This window comes from Somniosus microcephalus, chromosome 26, assembly GCF_052327205.1.
Source record: "Somniosus microcephalus isolate GS21.2 chromosome 26, FLI_Smic_1.0, whole genome shotgun sequence".
Lineage (NCBI taxonomy): Eukaryota > Metazoa > Chordata > Chondrichthyes > Squaliformes > Somniosidae > Somniosus > Somniosus microcephalus.
In genome coordinates this window covers 41,747,631-41,774,827 of record NC_141012.1, presented here as the reverse complement: position 1 = coordinate 41,774,827, position 27,197 = coordinate 41,747,631, and the positions used below count along the sequence as shown (strand labels likewise).

At 48.8% G+C, this 27,197-nt stretch overlaps 1 protein-coding gene across 1 annotated transcript in view; it reads left to right on the top strand.

The window, feature by feature from the left end:
* LOC147100412 (arginyl-tRNA--protein transferase 1-like) overlaps window positions 1-27,197 on the top strand; it is a 105,985-nt gene that overhangs the window by 57,050 nt on the left and 21,738 nt on the right. Inside the window, exons 3-6 of the mRNA XM_085968098.1 lie at window positions 3,452-3,514; window positions 13,706-13,809; window positions 17,878-18,057; window positions 24,061-24,374. Of these exons, the coding sequence (XP_085824224.1) occupies window positions 3,452-3,514; window positions 13,706-13,809; window positions 17,878-18,057; window positions 24,061-24,374 (661 nt within the window). The remainder of the gene's footprint in view (window positions 1-3,451; window positions 3,515-13,705; window positions 13,810-17,877; window positions 18,058-24,060; window positions 24,375-27,197) is intronic.

The window sequence follows — 27,197 nt, the reverse complement described above, 5'->3', positions numbered from 1 at the left end:
AAGCTCAGCCTGTCGGAGCCCTTCACCTTCTGTTTCAATAAGGTTATTTATTCAGGGTCAACAACTGTCTTATCTCAATAGCCAGAATGCTTTCATAGCTATTTCATCATAGTTAGGTTTCTAAATTTCCAAACCCAGTTTGTCATGTTAAAAAGGCCAGAATTCTTTCATAAGATAGTGTATTTTTCTGAATAGGTTGTATGGCTTATTCCTTCACACATCCAGTGTGCCTCATTCTTCCTCTTCTTTCCCCCACTTCTCTTTTTTCTCTCTCTATTGGCCTCTCTATCTGTATCTTTCCAGCTATATCTTATTGTCCCTCATCTCTAGCTCTCTTTCTTTCTGAGTCTCTCGATCCACCTCTCTAAGTCTCTGCCGCTCAGAGAGTCTCTTTCTTTCTCTCTCTCTCTCTCTCTCTCTCTCTCTCTCTGCTTCGTTCTCATTTATTTTTCCTGTGTGTATATAAGGAAAGTCGGGCGAAGCATATAACAGGCAGCCGATCTGATACCATCCATTTTGTGCCCCACTTAAGTTGAAAGTTCTGCCCTCTCCCTATTTTCCCCTCTCAATATTTATCTCCCTGTTTGTCTCTGTCTCTCTTTTTATCTCCCTGCCTCTCTATCTTCAGATCTCACTGTCCCTCTTTGCTCTCTCACATTTGCTCTGTCACTATCTCTCTATCAGTCTCTCTTTGCCTTTCTATCTCCAAGAGTCTTTAAAGGGCTAAAAATTTGGTGGCGCTGCATTTGGGACGCCAAGCTCGCCTGGGTGCTGGAAGTCCCGCCCCGGAGGGAGCCGGGAGCGCCAGCCCGATATTCAGTTTGAGCGCCCCAAGAGGGACGCGGGGCGCTGCTCGAGGCGCCCCGCGTCCCTTTTGGGCTGCTCAAACTGAATATCACAGCGCAACGTGCCGCAGCGCCACACGCTGCAGCACGGCGCGCTGCGGTATTGCAGGCCTGCCTCCCCTTCTTAAAGGGGAGGGGCCTGCACCAGCGCGATCACCGATCGCGAGTGCCGGCAAAAGAGCCCGGCACCGAGGAGAAGTGCCGGACTCTCAGGACACAGCCGGCACTGCCCGGGGTGGGGGGGGTGGTTAGGAGGCCGGGGAGGGCGGCGCGAGGAGGTGCTGGTAGGCGGCCACCGAAAAAAATGGCCGCCCCGCACCTCCCCTTTAATTAGCACCACTACTGTCACAGGTAGGCCCCGTGAACCGGTCGCGATTTGCGACTGGCGCTACGGTGGGTGGGTGGGGGGGCGCGACCCAATATCGCGCTCGGGGCCGTAGCGGGGCGCTGCGCACACCGACGACGTCATCGGTGGCGACGCAGTGCTACAGGCTAACGCCGCCATTAGCGCCCCGCTAAATTTCGCGGGAGGCGTGGCCAGTGGTGCTAAAGCCACTGAGTGCCCTCTTTAGGCGCTAACTGGTGGCGCAGCCCACCGAATTTCTAGGCCTTTCTGTCTGTCTCCCAGTCTCTCGGCATCTCTCTGTCTACCTCCCTCTCCCTCTCTTTCTATCTCTGTTTCCTGCTCCTTTTTTTGAGTAGTTGATGTGAAGCAAGGAGTTCACATTTTAAAGGCAGTAAATGATTCTCTGGCTCCAAGCTGCTCCCTCGAGTGCTGTGACATTCGAGAACCCTGAAAGACACAGTGGTGTTTTAAGTTAGGTTCTTGCTATTGGTATTGGCTACTGTTCAGGTCACTGCCTGTCCTAATCCGTCTTGACCTCTCTGCTGCCTTTGACACAAGTGACCATTCCATCTTCCTCCAACGTTCCTCCCCCAGGCCCACCTCTGGCACTGCCCTCTTATGGTTTCATGTCTACCTGTCGTATCGCAAACATGGTATCGCCGCCCTTGGTTTCTCTTTTGGCACCAACACAAACCCCTCTGCTGTTACACACGAGCATATGAAAATGATGGCAGGAAATGGCCAGCTGCTCCACCAAGCCCGTCCCACAGTAATGATGACTGGAGCATCTTGAGTCGACACTTCCTATTCTCCCCCCTCCTCCCTCCTTCACAGCCATATCATCTCCTGGGAGAGGCAAGAAACCAGGGCCAATTAGGGGAATAAAACCCTCAGTAAAGTTCCTCTCCAACCCCTTCAAGCGATCAAAACCAGTCCATATCACGTTGGCCATGTGTCTGTTACACATGCTACCCTAGGCTTCAAACGTGGTCATCTCCTCTTCATCACTTATGTCTTTCCCCTTGCTGATGCCAACAGGAAACATGGGCCAGCCTCCACATGTATGCTCAGCTCCAACCCTGAGGCTGTTACTATTTTCTCCAACTGCTTGTCAGTCATCAAGACCTGGATGAGCCAAAACGTCCTCCAGATAAATGCCAGCAAAACCGCGGCCATCCCCCAATTCTCACCAACACCTTCAGCCTTAACTCCATCAGCCTCCAACCTCGCCAGCTGCTACCTCCTGGCTAAGCCCAGTGGTTACATTCCCTTGACATACTTTTCAACCCAGAGCTCAGCTATCCTTCCCGACATCTGATCTGTTACCAAGACTGCTTTCCTTCACCTTGGAAACATCACCAGCCTCAGGCACCAACTCCTCCCAGACTGCGAGCCAAGGCTTTATTGCTCTGAAGCTCACTTCCTCCAAAGCTCTCCTTGCCTACTCCTCTACCCCGCTTCACTCTCCAAAATTACAAATCTTCCAGAACATCTGCATTCTTGCCTGGGCAAACATCATCCCGTCCTCTCACATCTTAGTCCCAGAGCCTCAAACTCTGAGGTGTTCAGAGCTGTTGCTAAATGTCTCGTTCCGTTGCTGGGCTGAGCATTATTTGATGATAGTGACAGGTGTGACACTGTGATGATGTGGAGTGCTCGGGGATCACCTGGACTCCTGGGACTGAGTTACAAGCTAGAATCTATTGCAAGAGTTCAGGTGGTTTTTTTATTTACCTGGGAGCGAGTTAGAGGGGTACGATAGTATAGTGGTTTATGTTAATGGTCTAGTAATCCCGAGAATATGAGTTCCAATCCCAACATGGCAGTTTGAGAATTTGAATTCAGTTAAAATAAAATCTGGAAATAAAAAAAGCCGTATCAGAAAAAAGTGACCATGAAGCTGTCGAATCGATGTAAAAACTCAACTGGTTCACCAATGTCCTTTTTAGGGCTGGAAACCTGCCCTTTTTACCCAATCTAGGCTATGAGTAACTCCAGTCCCACACCAGCATGGTTGACTCTGAACTATCCTAGCAAGACTCTCAGTTGTATTAAACCCAGCCCACCACCACCTTCTCAGGCCAATAAATACCAGCAATGCCTACACACTTAGAATGAATATTTTAAAAAGTTCAATGCAGGAATCTAATCCAGGCGTTCAGAGGGTTAATATATAGATGCCTTGGAATAGTTAGCCAGTCTGTCTGTGCTCAGTGTGTATTTATATGATGTTAACTCCAATTGTTTTTACTTTGTCTAGGAGTGGGAAGTATCTGTACAAAGCCGCTATGCCCGTTACATGTTGCCCTACCTACCCGATGAGGTAAGCACAGTGCTATGTATCTGCTGTGAGATCTCACTTTCAGTTGTTCAATCCTTTGCCAAGAGTTTGCTGAGTTTAGCAATTTATTTTTTGTGTGGGTGTGAATTTTGAAGCTCATCGAATGTGAAGCACATCACTTCTAAAGAACAAAATACTTTCCACTTTTGCCTCGTGGGTCGTTCAAAACTTCCAGGTCAGGGGCAGCACATTAGATACAGAGTAAAGCTCCCTCTACACTGTCCCCATCAAACACTCCCAGGGCAGGTACAGCACGGGTTAGATACAGAGTAAAGCTCCCTCTACACTGCCTCATCAAACACTCCCAGGACAGGTACAGCACGGGTTAGATACAGAGTAAAGCTCCCTCTACACTGTCCCATCAAACACTCCCTGGGGCAGGTACAGCACGGGTTAGATACAGAGTAAAGCTCCCTCTACACAGTCCCATCAAACGCTCCTGGGGCAGGTACAGCACGGGTTAGATACAGAGTAAAGCTCCCTCTACACTGCCCCATCAAACACCCCCGGGGCAGGGACAGCACTGGTTAGATACAGAGTAAAGCTCCCTCTACACTGTCCCATCAAACACTCCTGGGGCAGGTACAGCACGGGTTAGATACAAAGTAAAGCTCCCTCTACACTGTCCCATCATACACTCTCGGGGCAGGTACAGCATGGGTTAGATACAGAGTAAAGCTCCCTCTACACTGTCCCATCAAAGACTCCCAGGGCAGGTACAGCACGGGTTAGATACAGAGTAAAGCTCCCTCTACACTGTCCCATCAAACACTCCCAGGGCAGGTACAGCACGGGTTAGATACAGAGTAAAGCTCCCTCTACACTGTCCCATCAAACACTCCCTGGGGCAGGTACAGCACGGGTTAGATACAGAGTAAAGCTCCCTCTACACAGTCCCATCAAACGCTCCTGGGGCAGGTACAGCACGGGTTAGATACAGAGTAAAGCTCCCTCTACACTGCCCCATCAAACACCCCCGGGGCAGGGACAGCACTGGTTAGATACAGAGTAAAGCTCCCTCTACACTGTCCCATCAAACACTCCTGGGGCAGGTACAGCACGGGTTAGATACAAAGTAAAGCTCCCTCTACACTGTCCCATCATACACTCTCGGGGCAGGTACAGCATGGGTTAGATACAGAGTAAAGCTCCCTCTACACTGTCCCATCAAAGACTCCCAGGGCAGGTACAGCACGGGTTAGATACAGAGTAAAGCTCCCTCTACACTGTCCCATCAAACACTCCCAGGGCAGGTACAGCACGGGGTAGATACAGAGTAAAGCTCCCTCTACACTGTCCCATCAAACACTCCCAGGGCAGGTACAGCACGGGTTAGATACAGAGTAAAGCTCCCTCTACACTGTCCCATCAATCACTCCCAGGGCAGGTACAGCATGGGTTAGATACAGAGTAAAGCTCCCTCTACACTGTCCCCATCAAACACTCCCAGGACAGGTACAGCACGGGTTAGATACAGAGTAAAGCTCCCTCTACACTGTCCCATCAAACACTCCCAGGGCAGGTACAGCACGGGTTAGATACAGAGTAAAGCTCCCTCTACACTGTCCCATCAAACACTCCCAGGGCAGGTACAGCACGGGTTAGATACAGAGTAAAGCTCCCTCTACACTGCCCCATCAAACACTCCCTGGGGCAGGTACAGCACGGGTTAGATACAGAGTAAAGCTCCCTCTACACTGCCTCATCAAACACTCCCAGGACAGGTACAGCACGGGTTAGATACAGAGTAAAGCTCCCTCTACACTGTCCCATCAAACACTCCCTGGGGCAGGTACAGCACGGGTTAGATACAGAGTAAAGCTCCCTCTACATTGTCCCATCAAACACTCCCCGGGGCAGGTACAGCACGGGTTAGATACAGAGTAAAGCTCCCTCGACACTGTCCCATCAAACACTCCCAGGGCAGGTACAGCACGGGTTAGATACAGAGTAAAGCTCCCTCTACACTGTCCCATCAAAGACTCCCAGGGCAGGTACAGCACGGGTTAGATACAGAGTAAAGCTCCCTCACACAGTCCCAGCAACCACTCCCAGGGCAGGTACAGCACGGGTTAGATACAGAGTAAAGCTCCCTCACACAGTCCCAGCAAACACTCCAGGGGCAGGTACAGCACGGGTTAGATACAGAGTAAAGCTCCCTCTACACAGTCCCATCAAACGCTCCTGGGGCAGGTACAGCACGGGTTAGATACAGAGTAAAGCTCCCTCTACACTGCCCCATCAAACACCCCCGGGGCAGGGACAGCACTGGTTAGATACAGAGTAAAGCTCCCTCTACACTGTCCCATCAAACACTCCTGGGGCAGGTACAGCACGGGTTAGATACAAAGTAAAGCTCCCTCTACACTGTCCCATCATACACTCTCGGGGCAGGTACAGCATGGGTTAGATACAGAGTAAAGCTCCCTCTACACTGTCCCATCAAAGACTCCCAGGGCAGGTACAGCACGGGTTAGATACAGAGTAAAGCTCCCTCTACACTGTCCCATCAAACACTCCCAGGGCAGGTACAGCACGGGGTAGATACAGAGTAAAGCTCCCTCTACACTGTCCCATCAAACACTCCCAGGGCAGGTACAGCACGGGTTAGATACAGAGTAAAGCTCCCTCGACACTGTCCCATCAAACACTCCCAGGGCAGGTACAGCACGGGTTAGATACAGAGTAAAGCTCCCTCTACACTGTCCCATCAAAGACTCCCAGGGCAGGTACAGCACGGGTTAGATACAGAGTAAAGCTCCCTCACACAGTCCCAGCAACCACTCCCAGGGCAGGTACAGCACGGGTTAGATACAGAGTAAAGCTCCCTCACACAGTCCCAGCAAACACTCCAGGGGCAGGTACAGCACGGGTTAGATACAGAGTAAAGCTCCCTCTACACAGTCCCATCAAACGCTCCTGGGGCAGGTACAGCACGGGTTAGATACAGAGTAAAGCTCCCTCTACACTGCCCCATCAAACACCCCCGGGGCAGGGACAGCACTGGTTAGATACAGAGTAAAGCTCCCTCTACACTGTCCCATCAAACACTCCTGGGGCAGGTACAGCACGGGTTAGATACAAAGTAAAGCTCCCTCTACACTGTCCCATCATACACTCTCGGGGCAGGTACAGCATGGGTTAGATACAGAGTAAAGCTCCCTCTACACTGTCCCATCAAAGACTCCCAGGGCAGGTACAGCACGGGTTAGATACAGAGTAAAGCTCCCTCTACACTGTCCCATCAAACACTCCCAGGGCAGGTACAGCACGGGGTAGATACAGAGTAAAGCTCCCTCTACACTGTCCCATCAAACACTCCCAGGGCAGGTACAGCACGGGTTAGATACAGAGTAAAGCTCCCTCTACACTGTCCCATCAATCACTCCCAGGGCAGGTACAGCATGGGTTAGATACAGAGTAAAGCTCCCTCTACACTGTCCCATCAAACACTCCCAGGGCAGGTACAGCACAGGTTAGATACAGAGTAAAGCTCCCTCTACACTGTCCCATCAAACACTCCCAGGGCAGGTACAGAACGGGGTTAGATACAGCGTAAAGCTCCCTCTACACTGTCCCATCAAACACTCCCAGGGCAGGTACAGCATGGGATAGATACAGAGTAAAGCTCCCTCTACACTGTCCCATCAAACACTCCCAGGGCAGGTACAGCATGGGTTAGATACAGAGTAAAGCTCCCTCTACACTGTCCCATCAAACACTCCCAGGGCAGGTACAGCATGGGTTAGATACAGAGTAAAGCTCCCTCTACACTGTCCCATCAAACACTCCCAGGGCAGGTATAGCACGGGTTAGATACAGAGTAAAGCTCCCTCTACACTGTCCCATCAAACACTCCCAGGGCAGGTACAGCACGGGTTAGATACAGAGTAAAGCTCCCTCTACACTGTCCCATCATACACTCTCGGGGCAGGTATAGCACGGGTACAGGGTAAAGCTCCCTCCATGTTTCAAGTGGAAATTGTTATGAGAGCAGGACTTGTACCAATGGCCTATCATAAACTTTGACCTCTGCTGTTGCTTTGTTTTTTTATGCGAGTTAAGTTCCTTTCTCTCAGTATCAGTTTTTTTCTGGAAAGAAGTTTTCAAACTTAAATAGATTTCTTCATTTTATTTGAAATCCCTTAAGGCCGAATAGGTGATTCACTCCCTGGCCTTTGGTATCCAGAGGGTTTAAATCCTTATTTGTCATGTACAGGAATATTGTCCAGTGATGCTGTACATGTAATGGTTTGTTCTTACTGAGTCCACCCTACAGTATAAGCAGAGTAGGTACAGCAGCAAGGGAACGGTGTTCTAGTATGAAACCATGGGGCTCTTTCCCATTATATAGGTGGGGTGTGAGTATAGCTGACCATTGTGCAGCTGATAGTGGCCCGACCAGCACTTGCCCCATCCAACTACCCCAGGACATTATCTTCCATGTAGATCTGCCATCATGATCTCTTCTCATAATCCTCTTCTGTAATCTGTTGCCAGCCACTGGCTTCTTCAAAAGCGCAACAGCACGCTGGGGTTAAGTGAGGTTAGCAGCAACTGCAGATTGGGAATCAGGACTAGGGAGACTGGAGAAAAGGATTCAGCAGATTGGGAGGCAAAGTTCAATCGGTAGCAGATCAGGAGTGGAAAATAGGGCTGCAGATTGAGGATCAGAGCGTTCAAGGACCAGAACATTGGACCAGCTAGTGCTCTGCCCCAGTAACATAGCTATAACCTTTTTTTTATTTGTTCCTGGGATGTGGGTGCTGTTGGCAAGGCCAGCATTTATTGCCCATCCCTAATTGCCCTTGAAAAGGTGGTGGTGAGCCTTCTTGAACCGCTGCAGTCTGTGTGGTGAAGGTACTCCCACAGTGCTGTTAGGGAGGGAGTTCCAGGATTTTGACCCAGCGACGATCAAGGGTCGGCGATATATTTCCAAGTCAGGATGGTCTGTAACTTGGAGGGGAACTTTCAGGTGATGGTGTTCCCATGTGCCTGCTGCCCTTGTCCTTCTAGGTGGTAGAGGTCGCAGGTTTGGGACATGTTGCCGAAGAAGCCTTGGCGAGTTGCTGCAGTGCATCTTGTAGATGGTACACACTGCAGCCACGGTGCGCCGGTGGTGGAGGGAGTGAATATTTAAGGTGGTGGGTGGGGTGCCAATAAAGTGGCTGCTTTGTCCTGGATGGTGTCGAGCTTTTTGAGTGTTGTTGGTTCTGCACTCATCCAGGCAAGTGGAGAGTATTCCATCACACTCCTGACTTGTGCCTTGTAGATGGTGCAGAAGTTTCTGGTCAATGGTGACCCCCAGGATGTTGATGGTGGGGGATTCAGCGATGGTAATGCCGTTGAATGTCAAGAGGCGGTGGTTAGATGCTCGTTTGTTGGAGATAGTCATTGCCTGGCACTTGTGTGGCATGAATGTTAACTGCCACTTATCAGCCCAAACCTGAACGTCATTCAGGCATGGACTTCATTATCTGAGGAGTTGTGAATGGCGCTGGACACTGTGCAATCATCAGCGAACATCCCCACTTCTGACCTTATGATGGAGGGAAGGTCATTGATGAAGCAGCTAAAGAAGGTTGGGCCCAGGACACTGCCCTGAGGAACACCTGCAGTGATGTTCTGGGGCTGAGATGATTGACCTCCAACAACTACAACCATCTTCCTTTGTGCTCGGTATGACTCCAGCCAGTGGAGAGTTTTCCCCCTGATTCCCATTGACTTCAATTTTACTAGGGCTCATAGATGCCAGACTCGGTCAAATGCTGCCTTGATGTCCAGGGCAGTCACTCTCACCTCACCTCTGGAATTCAGCTCTTTTGTCCATGTTTGGACCAAGGCTGTAATGAGGTCGGGAGCCGAGTGGTCCTGGTGGAACCCAAACTGGGCATCAGTGAGCAGGTTATTGGTGAGTAAGTGCTGCTTGATAGCACTGTCAATGAGGCCTTCCATCGCCTTGCTGATGATTGAGAGTAGACTGATGGGGGGATAAATTACCGGATTGGATTTGTCCTGCTTTTTGTGGACAGAACATACCTGGGCAGTTTTCCACATTGTCAGATAGATGCCAGTGTTGTTGCTGTACTGGAACAGCTTGGCTAGAGGCGCTGCTAGTTCTGGAGCACAAGCCTTCAGCACGATAGTCGGGATGTTGTCAGGGCCCAAAACCTTTGTTGTATCCAGTGCGCTCAGCCATTTCTTGATATCACGTGAAGTGAATCGAATTAGCTGAAGACTGGCTTCTGTGATGGTGGTGAGCTCAGGAGGAGGCCGATATGGATCATCCACTCTGCACTTCTGGCTGAAGATGGTTGCAAACGCTTCAGCATTGTCTTTTGCACTCATGTGCTGGGCTCCGCCATCATTGAGGATGGGGATATTCATGAAGCCTCCTCCTCCCGTTAGTTGTTTAATTGTCCACCACCATTCATGACTGGATGTGGCAGGACTGCAGAGCTTTGATCTGATCCGTTAATTGTGGGATCACTTGGCTCTGTCTATAGCATGCTGCTTCCGCAGTTTAGCATGCATGTAGTCCTGTGTTGCAGCTTCCCCAGGTTGGCACCTCATTTTTAGGTGCTGCTTCTGGCATGCTCTTCTACACTGCTCATTGAACCAGGGTTGGTCCCTTGGCTTGATGGTAATACTAGAGTGAGGTATATTCCGGGCTATGAGGTTACAGATTGTGGTGGAATACAATTATGCTGCTGCTGATGGCCCACAGCGCCTCATGGATGCCCAGTTTTGAGCTGCTATTCTGAATCTATCCCATTTAGCATGGTGGTAGAGCCACACAACACGATGGAGGGTGTCCTCAGTGTGAAGATGAGATTTCGTCTGCACAAGTACTGTGCCATGGTCACTACTACCAATACTGTCAGGTAGATTGGTGAGGACGAGGTCAAGTAGGTTTTTCCCTCGTGTTGGTTCTCTCACCACCTGTCGCAGTCCTAGTGTGGCAGCTATGTCCTTCAGGACTCGGCCAGCTCGGTCAGTAGTGGTGCTACCGAGCCACTTTTGGTGATGGACACTGAAGTCCCCCACCTAGAGTACATTCTGTGCCTTTGCTACCCTCAGTGCTTCTTCCAAGTGGTGTTCAACATGGAGGAGTACGGATTCATCAGCTGAGGGAGGTGGTAACCAGCAGGAGGTTTCCTTGTCCGTGCTTGACCTGAAGCCATGAAACTTCATTGGGTCTGGAGTCAATGTTGAGGACTCCCAGGGCCAGTCCCTCCCACCTCTCTACCACTGTGCTGCCACCTCTGGTGGTTCTGTCCTGCTGGTGGGACAGGACATACCCAGGGATGCTGATGGAGGAATCTGGGACATTGGCTGAAAAGTATGATTCTGTGAGTATGACTATGTCAGGCTGTTGCTTGACTAGTCTGTGGGACAGCTCTCCCAATTTTGGCACAAGTCTCCAGATGTTAGTGAGGAGAACTTTGCAGGGTCGACTGGGCTGGGTGTGTCGTTGTCGTGTCCAAAGCCTGTGCCGAGGTCGATGCTGAGTGGTCCGTCCGGTTTTATTCTTATTATTGTTTTTCACAGCGGTTGTGTACAAATTAAGTGGCTTGCTGGGCCATTTCAGAGGGCAGTTAAGAGTCAACCACATTGCCGTGGGTCTGGAGTCACATATAGGCCAGACCAGGTAAAGACGATAGATTTCCTTCCCTAAAGGACATTAGTGAACCCTATGGGTTTTTATGACAATCTGATAGTTTCATGGTCACCATTACTGATACTAGCTTTTTTTCCAGATTTATTTAATTGAATTTAAATTCCCCAGCTGCCGTGGTGGGATTTGAACTCACGTCTCCGGATCATTAGTCCAGGCCTCTGGATTACTAGCCCAGTAACATAACCACGATGCTACCGTTCGCGTTAACCTCGGAAGAATGCCCCCGCTGCTCAATCATTTTTTTAAATTCATTCATGGGATGTGGGCAGCACGGTGGCATAGTGGTTAGCACTGTTGCTTCACAGCGCCAGGGACCCGGGTTCGAAGCCAGCCTCGGGTGACTGTCTGTGTGGAGTTTGCACATTCTCCCCGTGTTTGCGTGGGTTTCCTCCGGGTGCTCCGGCTTCCTCCCACAGTCCAAAGATGTGCGGGTTAGGATGATTGGCTATGATAAATTGACCCTTAGTGTTAGGGGGATTAAATACGTGGGGTTACGGGGATCGGGTGGGATATGTGTCGGTGCAGGCTCGATGGGCCAAAATGGCCTCTATCTGCACTGTGGGGTTTCTGTGGTTGTCGCTGGCAAGGCCGGCATTTATTGCCCATCCCTAAATTCCCTTGAGAAGGTGGTGGTGAGCCGCCATTTCAGAGGGCAGTTAAAAGTCAACCACATTGCTGTGGGTCTGGAGTCACATATAGGCCAGACCAGGTAATGACGGCAGATTTCCTTCCCTAAAGGACATTAGTGAACCAGATGGGTTTTTACGACAATCCGATAGATTCGTGGTCACCATTACTGATACTAGCTTTTTATTCCAGATTTATTTAATTAACTGAATTTAAATTCCCCAGCTGCCGTGGTGAGATTTGAACCCACGTCTCTGGATCATTAGTCCAGACCTCTGGATTATTCGTCCAGTAACATAGCCACTAGGCTACCGTACCCCAAAATGTATTTCTCAGCCTGACTTGTTCAATTTAGGTAGTCCGTCTGAAGCCATTACAGAGAGATAGATGGTTCAGAGAGAGAGACTCTGTGGACAGACAACAACAACCCCCATGTATGGGTTAATACTCAGGGGCTCTGTGTCTGGTCCAGTTTACATTGCAGTTTAGCACAGAGGATGCAACAGTTTATTTTCTATCTTGTGAGGAAGGATAGTTAAACCTGTAGCTGCAGTCAATCTATTCACTTATCCAGATGTGTTTGTCAGCTTATAGCGTAAGCCATAGTCCAGTGAAATATTTATTCTGCCTTCCAAGTTGCGGAAGGTCAATCCAGGGCATGTGATATGACCATTAGCCAAAATACAGTGAAGAGGCTTTTCTGTGTAAACCCTGGGCTTGCTTCAATTACAGGAAACTTTCGATTTACCGGCACCTAAATAACCGGAAATCTCGGTTAACCGGCAAAATTCAGGAGTAGGCTTTACTTCATATTGTATTTGCCTCCCTGCATCTGGTGCTGTGCAAGGGTGTGGCTGCAGCTGTTGCTAAGCTACAGAGACGCTTGGAACTTGAGGCCATTGTTCTGCACTTGTTGCTAAGCAACAGGGTTTGTTGCTTTATACGGAGCTCTCAGCTCTCTGTATCTTTTACTATAGCGTTCGGTTATCCGGAATGTTTGATGAACCAGCACCACGTCGGTCCCATCGGTGCCGGATAAAAAAAAGTTTCCTGTACCTAGATATTGGGCAGGTAAATGGAGCAAAGGCTTGGTACTGGAGTGGTCCGAGGTGCTGAACTTGACAAAAGTAACTAGAAAAGCCCCAAAGAGCTGAAACACCTGGTCCCCCAGCACTGGCATCCCTCACCTCACTTCACCTCTCCACAACTATCCGGAACGATTGAACAGGCTGAGACTCTTTTCCCTAGAAAAGTGAAGACTGAGAGTGACCTATTAGAGGTCTTTAAAATTATGAAGGGGTTCAATAGGGTAGACGTAGAGAAGATGTTTCCACTTGTGGGGGAGGCCAAAACTCGGGGCCTTAAATATAAGATAGTCACTAATAAGGAATTCAGGAGAAACTTGAACTCACGTCTGTGGATCATTAGTCCAGGCCTCTGGATTACTAGCCCAGTAACATTTCCACTATGCTACCGTCCCCGTTAACCTCGGAAGAATGTGGTAGCGAGATTGTGGAACTCGCTACCACAGGGAGTGGGTGAGGCGAATAGCACTGATGCATTTAAGGGGAAGCTTGATAAGTACATGAGGGAGAAAGGAAGAGAAGGATATGTTGATGGGGTGAGATGAAGTAGGGTGGGGGGAGGCTGGTGTGGAGCATAAACACTGGGATGGACCAGTTGGACCAAATGGCCTGTTTCTGTGCTGTCAATTATATGTAATTCTATCTACCTCTAGAAGCTCCCTGAAAAGTCCCAGTTGGTATATTTTCCTCGCAGTGTGAGCCTCTAGAAGCTCCCTGAAAAGACGCAGTTGGTATATTTTCCTCGCAGTGTGAGCCTTTTCCCCTTTGCTGCTGTATCAGGTGCCATGTCTTGGACTTTCGGATATCCAGGTCACAGCGTCGAGTTCTGAAGAAGATGCGGAAGCGTTTAACACGAGCTGATGCTTTTGTGAAGGAAACTGCCGGTAAGTGATTGTACCTCCCTGTGTAGCCAGAGAACGATGCACGATCTATAGGAAAGAATGGTGAGCGTGAAGAAAGCGTTGAACGAAATGTAAAGGCTTCTTCATCACACTCTCATCCAATTTAAGCACCTTGATTAATTCCATAACTGGGGCATAAACCTCATAAACCGGCATCGTCGCTCCTTCCAGGATCCTTTACGACAAATTGGTGTGCGCTTGCAGCAAGTTGTCCCGTGTCAGCCTGGGCTCAGTGGTAGCGCTCTCAATTCTGAACCAGGGGATCATAGGCTCAAGCCCCGCCCCGCTCTGCTCCAGAGACTTGAGCACATAATCTAGGCAGACACTTCGGGCTGGATTTTCATTCAGAAGTCGGGAAGGAGGCGGGACTGCAACTTTCGGGTTGTAGTCCCGCCTCCATCAAGATGCGGCCAATCCACACAATTTTAACTTGATTGACCTTGTTGAGCCCGCCCAGTGGGCTCAGCAGGCCAATTAAGGGCCACCCGGCAACAGGTGACGTCACAGACTGAAATTTCATCTGTCAAGACGTGTTGACAGATGAAATATCAGTGATTCACAGCTGTTTGAAGCTGTCAAACACTGACAGTCTTACCTCTAACCTGAGTCCTTCTACGTAAACTCAGTTAGAAATCTCGCCGGCACTGAAAGCTGCAGGCTGTCACTTTTGACAGATCGCAGCCATTCTGCTTTCTGTGCCGGCTGAATGATGGACTCCCGAAACCTAGAGGAAGGAAGGCTGTAAAGGTAAGTACAGGTAATTTAAACTTATTTATACACTTTAGACACACCAAACACACTTACCTTTGCACTCATGCACCCATCACTCACCTGAACACCGACATCTCGACCCCTCCAAGTCCTTCAACCCGACGGCCCGCCTGCTCTAACCTGGCGTGGTTTGGAGCCGTCGGGAATCCCAAACAACACCCCTCAAAATAGGGATTAGGCTAAAAACTGCCTGTTAACTACCTGTTAACAGGCAGTTAATTGGCACTAATCCCTTCCCGCCTCAGGTCGGCGGGTCCCAGTGCGGGGCGGTACCCGCCTCCTTTGAAACTTACATGGAGGCGGGTTTTGGGCGGGATGGTGTCGGGACCCCCGAATTCGGGATTTTAGCCCCCCGCACACCTAAAAAAGTCCACCTCACGGCACACTGAAAATCGACCCCTTCAGTGCAGTACTGAGTGTTGCATTGTCAGACGTGTCATCTTCCAGAGGAGATGTAAAACTGAAGCCACATCTGCCTGTTCCAAGTGAAGGTAAAACGCCCCCTTGGCACTATTCAAAGAAGAGCAGGAAGTTCTCCTGCTGCCCTGGTCAATATTTGAACCTCAACCAACAAGACTAATTAACAGGTGAACGGGCCGTTTATCATTTGCTCTCAGTGGAACCTATGCTGCGTACAAATTGGCTGCTGCAGCTATTTATAGTTGCAAGTTTGTTCTTCCTTTGAAGCTCAGCCATTCACGACCTCAGGGTGCCACAAAGGGCTTTACGGTCAATGAAGTGATTTTGAAGTGTAGTCGCTGTTGCAATGTAGGAAACACGGCAACCAATTGGTGCACAGCAAGCTCCCACAAATAGCAATGTGATAAAGACCAGAATCAGATCACTTTTTTTTAAAGAGATGCTGGTTGTGGGATAAATATTGGCCGGGACACCGGGGAGAACTGAACTGCTCCTCTTCAAATAGTGCTGTGGGATCTTCTACGCCCACCTGAGATGACAGACGGGGCCTCAGTTTAACATCTCATACGAAAGGCAGCACCTCTGACACGGCAGCACTCCCTCAGTACCGACACTGGAGTATCAGCCTAGATTTTGTGCTCGGGAGTGGGAGTTGAACCCACGACCTTCTGACTCTGAGGCGAGAGTGCACGGCTGACAACTAATTCACCGAGTAACTAGTGATTCATAGGATGTCATTTGATCTAGTCCCGATGACCTGGAACAGAACCCCTCCCTCCTTCCCACACATGCAAGGTAATTTTGACTTTGTACGATAGTGTAAAAAGGATGATAGCAAATCGGTAGCCGTTTTACATCTCTAACTATTTTTATTTTTAAAACGAGCTGCCGATTCACTATCCCCCGTTTTACACTATTGCGCAAGGTCGCAGTGACCTCCGCAGACGTCGGGAGAATTGGATCACGTCTTACAGGTGACGGAGGTAAAGGAGACTTGCAGCTAAATTTATTTGGCGGATACGAATGTAAATGGTTTGGAGCATTTATTTCACACAACAGCTGATGGTTCAGGGAATCACTAAGGTGGATTTGACTGAATTGTGGTTGGGTTAAACAGCGAGAGTCAGTTCTAAAATCAAATAGTGACAAGATTTGTTTTGTTAAGTTTCCCCATTTTTCTCCCCTCTCCTGAAGGAGTTGACCCGTGCTGTGGTACAGTTCCACATCTGCTCCCATATCTCGCCCAAGGACATTCTTCATGTATGAGCCTAAACACCAAGGTGGTCATTTTCACCTTCACTGCCTGGGCAGTAATCTGGCTGAGTGGATTGGCCACCCGTTGTAGAACCTGCCCGAGCCTCATCCCATTTGAAAATTACCCTGAGTGTTGCTACAGTTGAGGCCAACCCTGTCCTCAGATATTTAAACAGTCACACTTTCCATCAAGGGTCAATGCGTGGCAATCGAGGACAGGTGCCCAGGCTGACTTCACCCTTCACTAGACCAAGGGCGATTGTAAGAACCCGACCACCACCCCACCTATCAGCTAACTCAGCATGAACCAGTGGTTCAACGTGGGACCGTCGCCCTCTGCCAGGCTCAGTATCGCCCTCTGTGGTGCATTTACCCACCGATCCATCAAAGAGACCCACTTAAATCAACAGTAAGCGAGAACAGTTTTTTTAATGGCCCATATTTTCCGATGCCTACAGGTGTTTATGGGCTGTGTACACACCCGTAGGGACATCGGAAATGCCGGTTTCAGGCATGCCAAACGCATGCGCTGAAAACTGACATTTCCGATCTGTCAAGAATGCCTTCTCCTATTGGCTGGCCTGGCCCACGTGATCCCAGGGATGCTTGCGAACTGCATGCGCCCCTGGGATACGTGGGCCATGCGCATTTTGACTGTGGAGAGGCCCAGGAGCGGAAGTGGGAGCCCCAGGTAAGTGCGTAGATTTTTTTCCAATCGGAGGCATCCACATGCAGGAAGATTCCTATCGGAGATTACGGGCCAATATTATTGTTTCTGTCTTTCTACTGACTTTTTTATCACAAAGTTATTGCATTTTATTAGAAAACGCTTTAATGATCTGAAGTTCAAAATTATTAAACAAACATTTATGACATTCCTCATTACAGGAAACTTTGTGATATCCGGCACCGACGGGACCGGCGTGTTGCCAATCTATCAAAACTGCCGGACATACAAAGTTAATGTTGAAGCATACGGAGGTTTTCATCTCCGTATCTGACAACAAACACTGTTGCTTAGCAACAGCTTCTAAAGAGTCGTCTGCAGCTGCAAGCGTCTCTAGCTGAAGCTGTTGCTATAGCTACAGACCTTGCAGTGGCTGACTGGGGGGGGAAAAAAGAACGAGATCTAAAAAAAACTTACAGAAAACGGCTCCTGATTTTTGCCGTTAGATCGAGTATTCCGGACATACAACCTCCGGATAAACCAAAGTTTCCTGGTATTTCAAAAAGATTAAGGTTTGTTAAAATAGGGAATAGAGGAAATATCTTCTAAAAACCTTGAAGTCAAAGGAAATAAAAATGGGAGCAATGTAAAATGGGCTGCCGATTCGCTATCACCCGTTTTACACTCTCGCACAACGTCAAGATCTACCCCATTAACTTTTCATCGCAAATCTCACCGACAGTAATTTCTAATCATTTAGATCTAGGAAAGTAGAAACTAAATGATAGGGGCGCAATTAAAACAAAACATAACAAATCATTTATAATAGTGGAGTTCCATTGACAGAGATTTTAAAATTGGATTATGTATTTGCCATGAATGTGATTTTTTTTGTGTCCTGTTACCACTGTAATCTGAGATGCCGTTTCTTTGTGAAGGGGTTAGCCCAGAGGAGGGCACCAGGTGCCATAAAGGGGAACAAGTCCCTGGAGCTGGACAGGGCAAGCTGACCACTCGGCCAACACCGTGGCCATTCCCCGAGCGGTCTGAGGAAGACTGGTCAGAGGCAAACCGTGTGTCAGACCGGCGGAGTGTGAACAACAGCCAGACGTGGGCCGGTGAGCTCCTTTCAATCATTTGCAAAACGAGACACTTCAGGGAAATGGGACATTTATTGCCATTGAAGTTTGATGACAACACTACATTAGGTCGCACAGTAAATCATGGAGGTGGGAGTAGAAAGTTTCAAAGGTTACAAATTGATAGATTGAGTGAGTGGGCAAATGGAGTTCAATGTGGGGAAATGTGAGGTCATTCACTTTAGACCTAAGAAAGATCGATCAGAGTATTTTCTGAATGGCGGGAAGTGGATGCGCAGAGAGATTTAGGGGTCCAACTACAGAAATCACTAAAAGTTAGTGGACAGGAACAAAAAATTATTGAAAAGGCTCACGGAATGTTGGCCTTGACCTCAAGAGGGCTGGAATACAAAGGGGTGAAAGTTATGTTACAGCTGTACAGAGCTCTGGTCAGGCCCCATCTGGACACTGCGTTCAGTTCTGGGCCCCGCACCTCAGATTGGCCTTGGAGGGGGAGCAGCGCAGATTCACCAGAATGATACCGGGGTTAAATTATGAGGACAGTGTTAAGTCTGTGTGTTATAGTGAGAATTACGACACAGACCACAAGAGTAACTTTAACAGGTCTTTACTAGTTGAAGGTCAGGGCGGAACTGCCCAATAAATCATTACACAGCACTTATATACCGGTGTGGTCACCACTGGTATTACAGTATACAGCAGCCAAAATAAAGTAGTGCAACCCTTAAAATAGTTCTCTTAAAGGTGGAACGGTTACATACACTACAATCCTCCCTTTTTAGCTTAACAGTATATATATTCCCCATTAAACATAACATCATAACATATATACACAACTTCATGTAAACACAGTTCACAGATTCAGTCTCTGCGGAGGCGCCTCCTGCGCTTCCTGACTCGGTCCGGATAACGCCTCGGTGGTGTAGTAGTTCTCGGTGGTGTAGTAGGTTCTCGTTGCTGGGGTGACTCATCTAATAGTCCTTCACTGGACTTAACAGCTTGAACTTTCATAACTTCAGAACCAGCATTGCTGACTTCTAAAGGCTCGAGTACCTTGGGAAGTTTTTCTACTTCCAGACCGATTTGGCTCAGTTCGGAGGGACCACGTGCGTGACCTGGTAGGGGTGATAATGGTTCAGATGAGTCATCATCTTCTGCTTCTTCTCTATTGTCTTCTATTTCCTCCATCACTTCAGCCTTTGCCTCTGCCACCAATCCCCTGAGTGGCTTATTACTGCTGACACTGCTCACAAAAGGGTGCTCTTTCTTCTTAGCTTTCAACTGATCAAAGAATTTGACATATTCCCTTTCTTGCTCAGCTTTGATTCGTTTGGCCTCATCGCGCAGACGGTTTGTGTGTTCCTGATACATTTTCTCAATCAGCTGCTTCTGCTGTCTTCCCAGATTCTCCAACTCCGTGTCAAAGGACTTTTTCTTTGCATTCATCTCTTGCTCAAAACGGCGAATCATTTGTTCTAAATGCTGTTGTAGCTTGAAATTGAGTTGAGTTCGAGCCCAGTGTTCCTCAGAAATGTGCATGTCTGTAGACTGGACAGACTCAGAATTCTCTGTCAAACTATGTTGTTGTTGTTCAGTGGAATTCTGTTCTGATACTTTGTTCTCTTCTGAAGCATTTATGCACTCCTTCGTTTTTCCAACATTAGTCTACAAGTCCATTTTAGACTTGTCTTTTGCACATGGGCTGGTCTTACCATCATCATTTCCAGAGTCTGAGCTGATTGTCTTCACCGAGTTCTCACTCTCTGCTTTGTCACTGTCACTGCTGCATATGCCCTCATCCAATATTCTGGACAATCGTTCAGGTTTGACATCTTTCCTTTTTCCGGAATCTACCGTCATTGCTTTTAGGGAGTGCCAGTCCATATTTATTTTCCTGATCCACTCCCGTCCCAGAAGTGGTGGACCTCCCTCAGGTAGTACATATATGTCCATTCCTTGGTGTGCTTTGCCCTTGTGTACCACCTTGACTTTTATCTTTCCGATGGGGTATACTCTTTGCCCCGTGTATGTCTGCAATACTATCTCTGTATCCCGTAGGGGAATATGTGTGAATAACTTTTTGTAATCTTGCTTATTCATGACCGTCAACGCCAATCCGGTGTCCAATTCCATCTTCACGTGGACTCCTGCTATCTGCAGTGTGGCCCAGATAGTTTGTCGGTCAGCTTCCTTACTCACATTGTGAATTCTCAGACTACCCAGTTCCTTGCTGTTGGAGTCTGAATCCGAATTCTGTTCATCCGAACTCTTCTCAGCCACCTTATGTACCTTTCTGCACTTTTCCTGCGGTGACTTTTTGTTGCTGGTCTTCTTTCCTGACCGGCATACTTTAGCTATGTGACCAAGCTTGCCACATTTTCTACATTCCTGGTCTTTAAACCAGCATTGGTTCTGATCGTGTGTTGTCTTTCCACAACGATAACATTTCGTTGTACCCAAAGCCATTTGATCTACGCTGAGTACCGCTGCCTTCAGCTGCATTTCCGCAGTGCCTCTCGCTGCGGCTTTGTGCGATGCTGCAATAGTGACGGCCTTATCAAGTGTAAGATCATTCTCTTCAAGCAACCGCTTTTGTGTTCCTTCTTTCGACAATCCACACACGAATTTGTCTCTCAGTGCCTCTGTCAGTCTTTCCCCAAACTGACAGTATTTCGCTAGCTTACGCAGTTCAATTAAGTACTCCGCGTTGCTTTCCTCTTTCAGTTGCGTTCTCGCATAAAATTTAAACCGTTCCGCTAACATCAGCGGTGTGGGGTTCAAATGATTTCTCAGGACAGCAACAATATTAGCGAAAGTCTGATCCGCCGGTTTAGCTGGTGATAGAAGATGCTTCAATAGCCCGTATGTCTTCGCACCCATTGAGTTTAGTAAGGTTAGTGCTTTATCATCATTTGATATTTTATTTGCCTTACAATATATCTCTATGCGTTCTACATACGTGGCCCAATCTTCAACATCGGGATCGAAATCGTTGATGTTACCACGCTTAGGCATCCTCGCAATCTTCTTGAGAGACAAAAAGAAATTTTTCTTTTATTTTTTTTTCTTCAAAATGGCGGTTTCCCGCGCTCGTCTTCTTCCCCCGCCTACGAAAATGGCGGCTTCCCGCGTTTGCCTTTCTCCCCCGCTGGCTGTAATGGCGATTGCCGTATTGCTTCGTTCGCCCTCCCCAGCGGTTTCCAAATCGTGCCTCCCAGCCCCTCTTGCAGTCCAGTCCTTTCCCCCCCCCCCCCGGCTGCGGCTGAGTTCTCCGCGGTTTAAAAAAAAAAAATTCTCCCGCACTTACGCTGTCCCGGTCGCTGCGCCTCGCGGCCTCGGTAGCTGCCCGGCCTTTTTCACCGGTCGCGGTCGAGCTCTCTCTCGACGCTGTTGCGTCTCCCAGCCCGCTTGCAGCCCGGTCTCTCACACCGGCTGCGTTTGCATTCACCGCGGCTTCCGTGCCTTACGCTGCCCCAGTCTCAGCGCCTCTGGCCCCGACTTCTGTCCGGCTCTTTTCCCCGGCCGTGGTCGAGTTCTCCGCCCTTATATCCTCCGTTTTTCTTTCTCCCCTACTCACAGTCAACGTGGCCGACTTGCTGCTCGTCGCTGATCGGCTTACCCACCACCATGATAGAAGGGATGATCACTGCCTGTTGCTGATGGAAGGCTTCGTGTCAGAATTCTTCCTTTGCTCTGCAGACCCGAGTCTTTTCTCAGCAGAATGATGAGGGCGGATGCCTCTTCTCGACGCCCGTTAAACTGCCTTGGATGTATCTCTGCCGCAGGGTAAGATCGTACTCGTCGCCACTGTTAAGTCTGCGTGTTATAGTGAGAATTACTACACAGACCACAAGAGTAAACTTTAACAGGTCTTTACTAGTTGAAGGTCAGGGCGGAACTGCCCAATAAATCATTACACAGCACTTGTATACCGGTGTGGTCACCACTGGTATTACAGTATACAACAGCCAAAATAAAGTAGTGCAACCCTTAAAATAGTTCTCTTAAAGGTGGAACGGTTACATACACTACAGACAGGTTGCACAGACTGGGCTTGTATTCCCTCGAGTGTAGAAGATTAAGAGGTGATCTAATTGTTTAAGGTGATTAAATGAATTGATATAGAGAAACGATTTCCTCTGGTGAGGGAGACCAGAACAAGGGGGCATAACCTTAAAATTAGTGCCAGGCCGTTCAGGGGTGATGTCAGGAAACATTTTTCACACAAGGGGTGGTGGAAATCTGGAACTCTGGATCAGCCATGATCTTACTGAATGGCGGAGCAGGCTCGAGGGGTCAAATGGCCGACTCCTGCTCCTATTTCTTATGTTCTTATAACTCTCTACCGCAATTGAAAATTTCAAAACTGAGATTGATAGATTTTTATTAGGAAAGGGTATTAAGGGTTACAGAACCAAGGCGGGTAGATGGAGTTAAAATTCAGACCAACCATGATCTAATTGAATGCAGGAACAGGCTCGAGGAGCTGAATGCCCTACTCCTGCTCCTATGTTCATACCTTAAGGAGAGGAGGAGGAGAATTTGACAATAAAATTTAACGTATATTGACATAATAAAGATTCACTACGCACTTGGTTGAACATAAAGCAAGGCTTTAATCGACTTGTAACAAAACATGGAGGTCTAGTTAGTAGTCACTAGCTTCCTGTTTCCAGATTGTCTCTGGCCAAGTTGGGCCCACGCCCGAGTATTTATAGCCCTCTGACGGCGCCCTCAGCTGGCCATCCAGTAGTACTTCCTGAGTTACTTCTTGTAGAAGTTGCAATTTATGACATATATGTTGGGGGTTTTAAAGCTTTGAGCATTATTGTTCTTTTCATCAAGGAGCCTAAAGCTCCTCAGTGGCTGGGTGGGTATGCGGTGTGGTACTGAACCATGCAGACCCAGGCCAGCCCAAACTCATCCCTCTGAGTCTCCTCAGTTAACTGATCCCCACCAGATGCCCCGGGTCAGGGAAGGGAACATCATCCACGGTTCTTGCTCCTCATCGCTGTCCAGAGATGCATGATGAAAAGTGGACTCTGAGTGAGGACAAGAGTGGGCTTGGCGGTGGTGCCTGCCACAGTCAAATAGCCGACTCGGACACCAGGCGTGGTTGACTTGGGTGACGTACTGGAGGAACCTGCAGCAACCGTGAAACTGGTCCCCAGCATGAGTCAACACCTTCAGGAGAAGACTGGAGAAAAAGGGAGGACGTTGGTTGGAGGAAAAAAAAGGGTTTTGTAAAGGTTGGAGCAGTGCATTATGTTAGAGGAGCATTGTCATGACATGAAGGAGGCTTCAGGCAGATTCATTCATAGAAGATCCAGACAGGAAACGCATCATATGACCCCTGGAAAAAGGTCTCCACTGCAACAGATGTCATGTCTACTGCATTGTGACCTTATCTGACCACTTTTGTTTAAGACATTTTATATTAATTGTACGCAGTAATTGGCACATCACTGACCTTAGCACTGCGGAGACGGGAGAGTGAAGGCCGCTTGTTGGTATCCAGGCTACACGGTGTGGTGCTGTGCCATACAGACCCAGGACGTCAAGGGTTTAATCCCCAGCGGTGCCGAGTCAGCTTGTCTCAGCCAAGGCAGCAAGTGGCCTCAGTGCCTCTGGCTGTTGAAGGGAACATCAGCCAGGGTTGTCACCTCTGATCACGATCAAGTGACCCGCACTGGAGGCTGTTCATTTGGTGAGGACCTGATTGGATTCGGCTATGGTGCCACACACAGCTGAATAGCCTTCTAACTCACTGGTTTGGCTCAGAAGTAAAGAATGACCTCTCAGATGAGGTGTTGGATTGTTACTGGTGCCCAAGGAACTGTCCCTCAGCAGCAGTTACTGCATGTAAGGGAGGAGGGGAGAACACTTGAAAACTACAAAAAAGACAGAAAAGTCTCTGGTGGCTATGCTAATGTGTCTTGCTGCTGTACTAATGTGTCTGGTGGCTCTGCTAGTGTGTCTCCTGGCTGTGCTAACATGTCTTCTAAAACCACTTCTCCCCAGTAGAAGATGCGGACTCCCACATCCACGCCTGCCGCAAAACCAAAGAGAGTCGGAGGGAGCTGCTGCAGACCCCGGAGAGGGAGCTGGAATCTGCGGAGTCTGAACTGGTGGGTCTGACGGAGCACAAGGCCCCAGGTCAGGAACCAGCTCCTTTGCCCGATCCTCAGCCATCTTTGTCACAAACCTCCATGAGCACTGTGCACCCATCTCCCATCCCATCTCCACTCCATTCCAAGTCTGAGCCAGCCCGCACTAGATCCTTAGAGGAGCTCATAGCGGAGAACACGCCTGCCGCCTCATTGCACCAGCTGGAGGTAAGAATCCGTACATCAGATCCCATTCATCAGGGGAACAACCTGTTTGTTCGTTGCAGATGAAGAGTATCCTAGGGGACTGCTTCTAACTCCGTGTTATTTGGAGCGCAGCGTGTCCGGGGAGTGGTTCAGTTTGACTGAGGCGAACGGCAATAAAAATGGGGAGCAATGTAAAAACGGGTCGCCGACTCGCAATCGCACCAAGACCAGATCTACCCCCTTGAGATGGTGCTAGACATCAGCTTCTCTGCTTTGCCCAGATTACAGGGTACAAGTACAGAGGACAAATACTGCTGAAGCCAGCATTTAAAAGGCAATTAGGTAAACACTGGAAGAAGAACAATATTAAAGGGAAATGGGAAGAGGGTAGCTAGGTCTGCTACACACCTTGTGATGGGACAATGGGTCAAGTGGCTCCATTCCATACTGGAAAATTATCGGAGCTACCCCTTAGTGGTCGCAGACTGTACATGTTTTACCTGGTGTGTACTGCACATGTTCAGGAGCTGATGCTGAGACAAAGTGAGCTGTACAGTACCGGACGGGAGCATATAAGACCAGAATCTAACCAAGTAAATATTCTTTAAATGTGACAATGGACAGTGTTATTTGACCAGAGGGGACAATGTAACTGAGTCCGACCCTGATAGAAACATAGAAACATAGAAGATAGGAGCAGGAGTAGGCCATTCGGCCCTTCGAGCCTACTCCGCCATTCAACGAGATCATGGCTGATCATCCAAACCCTAGCACCCGGTCCCTACACTGACAGCCATCCCACCCAAGCCCTATCCCCGTAACCCCACGTATTTAATCCCCCCTAACACTAAGGGCCAATTTTTTTTATCATGACCAATCAACCTAACCCGCACATCTTTGGACTGTGGGAGGAAACCGGAGCACCCAGAGAAAACCCACGCAAACACGGGGAGAATGTGCAAACTCCACACAGACAGTCACCCGAGGCCGGATTTGAACCCGGGTCCCTGGTGCTGTGAGGCAACAGTGCTAACCACTATGCCACCGCGCTGCCCGCTCATTGTTCACTCGTGTGCACTTTCCAGTGTATGTTGCTGGGCGGTCATCGGGAGTGGGATCCCTGGGCGGTCATTTTTCCCTTCCCTAACCAGGGCCACTGGAGCCAGTTGTGGTGGCCACACTGCAGTGCCCCAGCTGAGATCAGTATGCCAGCAAGTGAACTTGGGATCTTCCCGGTCCGTAGAGCTCCATGACGCACCATGTGGTGCATGTACCTGCTGAGCCATTGGGCCCAATTATTACCATCAACTTCCTTTTAATAAATACTGAGGTACAAATTAGCTGTAAAACTTGCCCTGGGGGGCAATGTGACAGTTGGTGCCTTCAGGTATGTCTTTACAGTGCGCAGTGAACCTTCATTACATCTTCGTACATTGATCATTATTGTCTATTGGTAAAGCAGGACAAATCCAACCAGCCAATTACCGCCCTATCAGCCAACTCCCAATCATCAGCAGTGACAGAAGGCATCATCAGCAGTGCTATCAAGCGGCACTTACTCACCAAATAACCTGCTCACCGATTCTCAGTTTGGGTTCCGCCAGGACCACTTGGCTCCAGACCCCATTACAGCCTTGGTCCTAACAGTGGACCAGTCCAAGCTGAATTCCACGGATGAGGTGAGAGTCCCTGCCCTTGACACCAAGGCAGCATTTGACTGAATCTGACACCCAGGAGCCCTGGTAAAATTGAAGTCAATGAGGTTCAGGGAGAAATCTCTCCAGTGACTGGAGTCAAACCCGACGCAATGGAAGATAGTTGTGGTTGAAGGCTAATTATCTCACCCCTAGGACATTGCTGCAAGAGTTCCTCAGGGCACAACTATCTTCAGCTGCTTCATCAATGACCTTCCCTCCAACATAAGGTCAGAAGTGGGGCTGTTTGCTGATGATTGCAGTGTTCAGTTCCATTTGCAATTCTTCAGAAAATTGGAGTAGTCCATGCCTGTATGCAACAAGACCTGGTCAACAGGTTTGCTAGATTGATTCCTGGGATGAGAGGGTTGTCCTATGAGGAGAGGTTGAGTAGATTGGGCCTATACTCTCTGGAGTTGAGAAGAATGAGAAGTGATCTCATTGAAAGATTCTGAGGGGGATTGACAGGGTAGATGTTGAGAAGTTGTTTCCCCTGGCTGGAGAGTCTAGAACTAGGGGACATAGTCTCAGGATAAGGGATCGGCCATTTAAGACTGAGATGAGGAGGAATCTTTGGAATTCTCTACCCCAAAGGGCTGTGGATGCTGAATCGTTGAGTATGGGCTACTCGTGCTCCTAATTCTTATGTTCTTAACATCCAGGCGTGGACTGATTAGTAGCAAGTAACATTCGTGCCACACAAGTGCCAGACAATGATCGTCTCCAACAGGAGAGAGCCTAACCACCTCCCCTTGACATTCAACAGCATTACCATCGCTGAATCCCCCAACACCAATATCCTGGGGGTCACCACTGACAAGAAACTTAACTGGACCAGCCACAGTATTTATACTGTGGCTATGAGAGCAGTTCAGAGGCTGGATATTCTGCAGTCAGTGCCTCACCTCTTGACACCCCAAAGCCTCTCCACTTCCTTCAAGGCACAAGTCAGGAGTGTGATGGAATACTTTCCACTTGCCTGGATGAGTGCAGCTCCAACAACACTCAAGAAGTTCTACTCCATCCAGGACAAAGCAGCCCGCTTGATTGGCACCCCATCCACCACCTTAAACATTCACTCCCTCCACCACCTGCGCACCATGGCTGCAGTGTGTACCATCTACAAGATGTACTGCAGCAACTCGCCAAG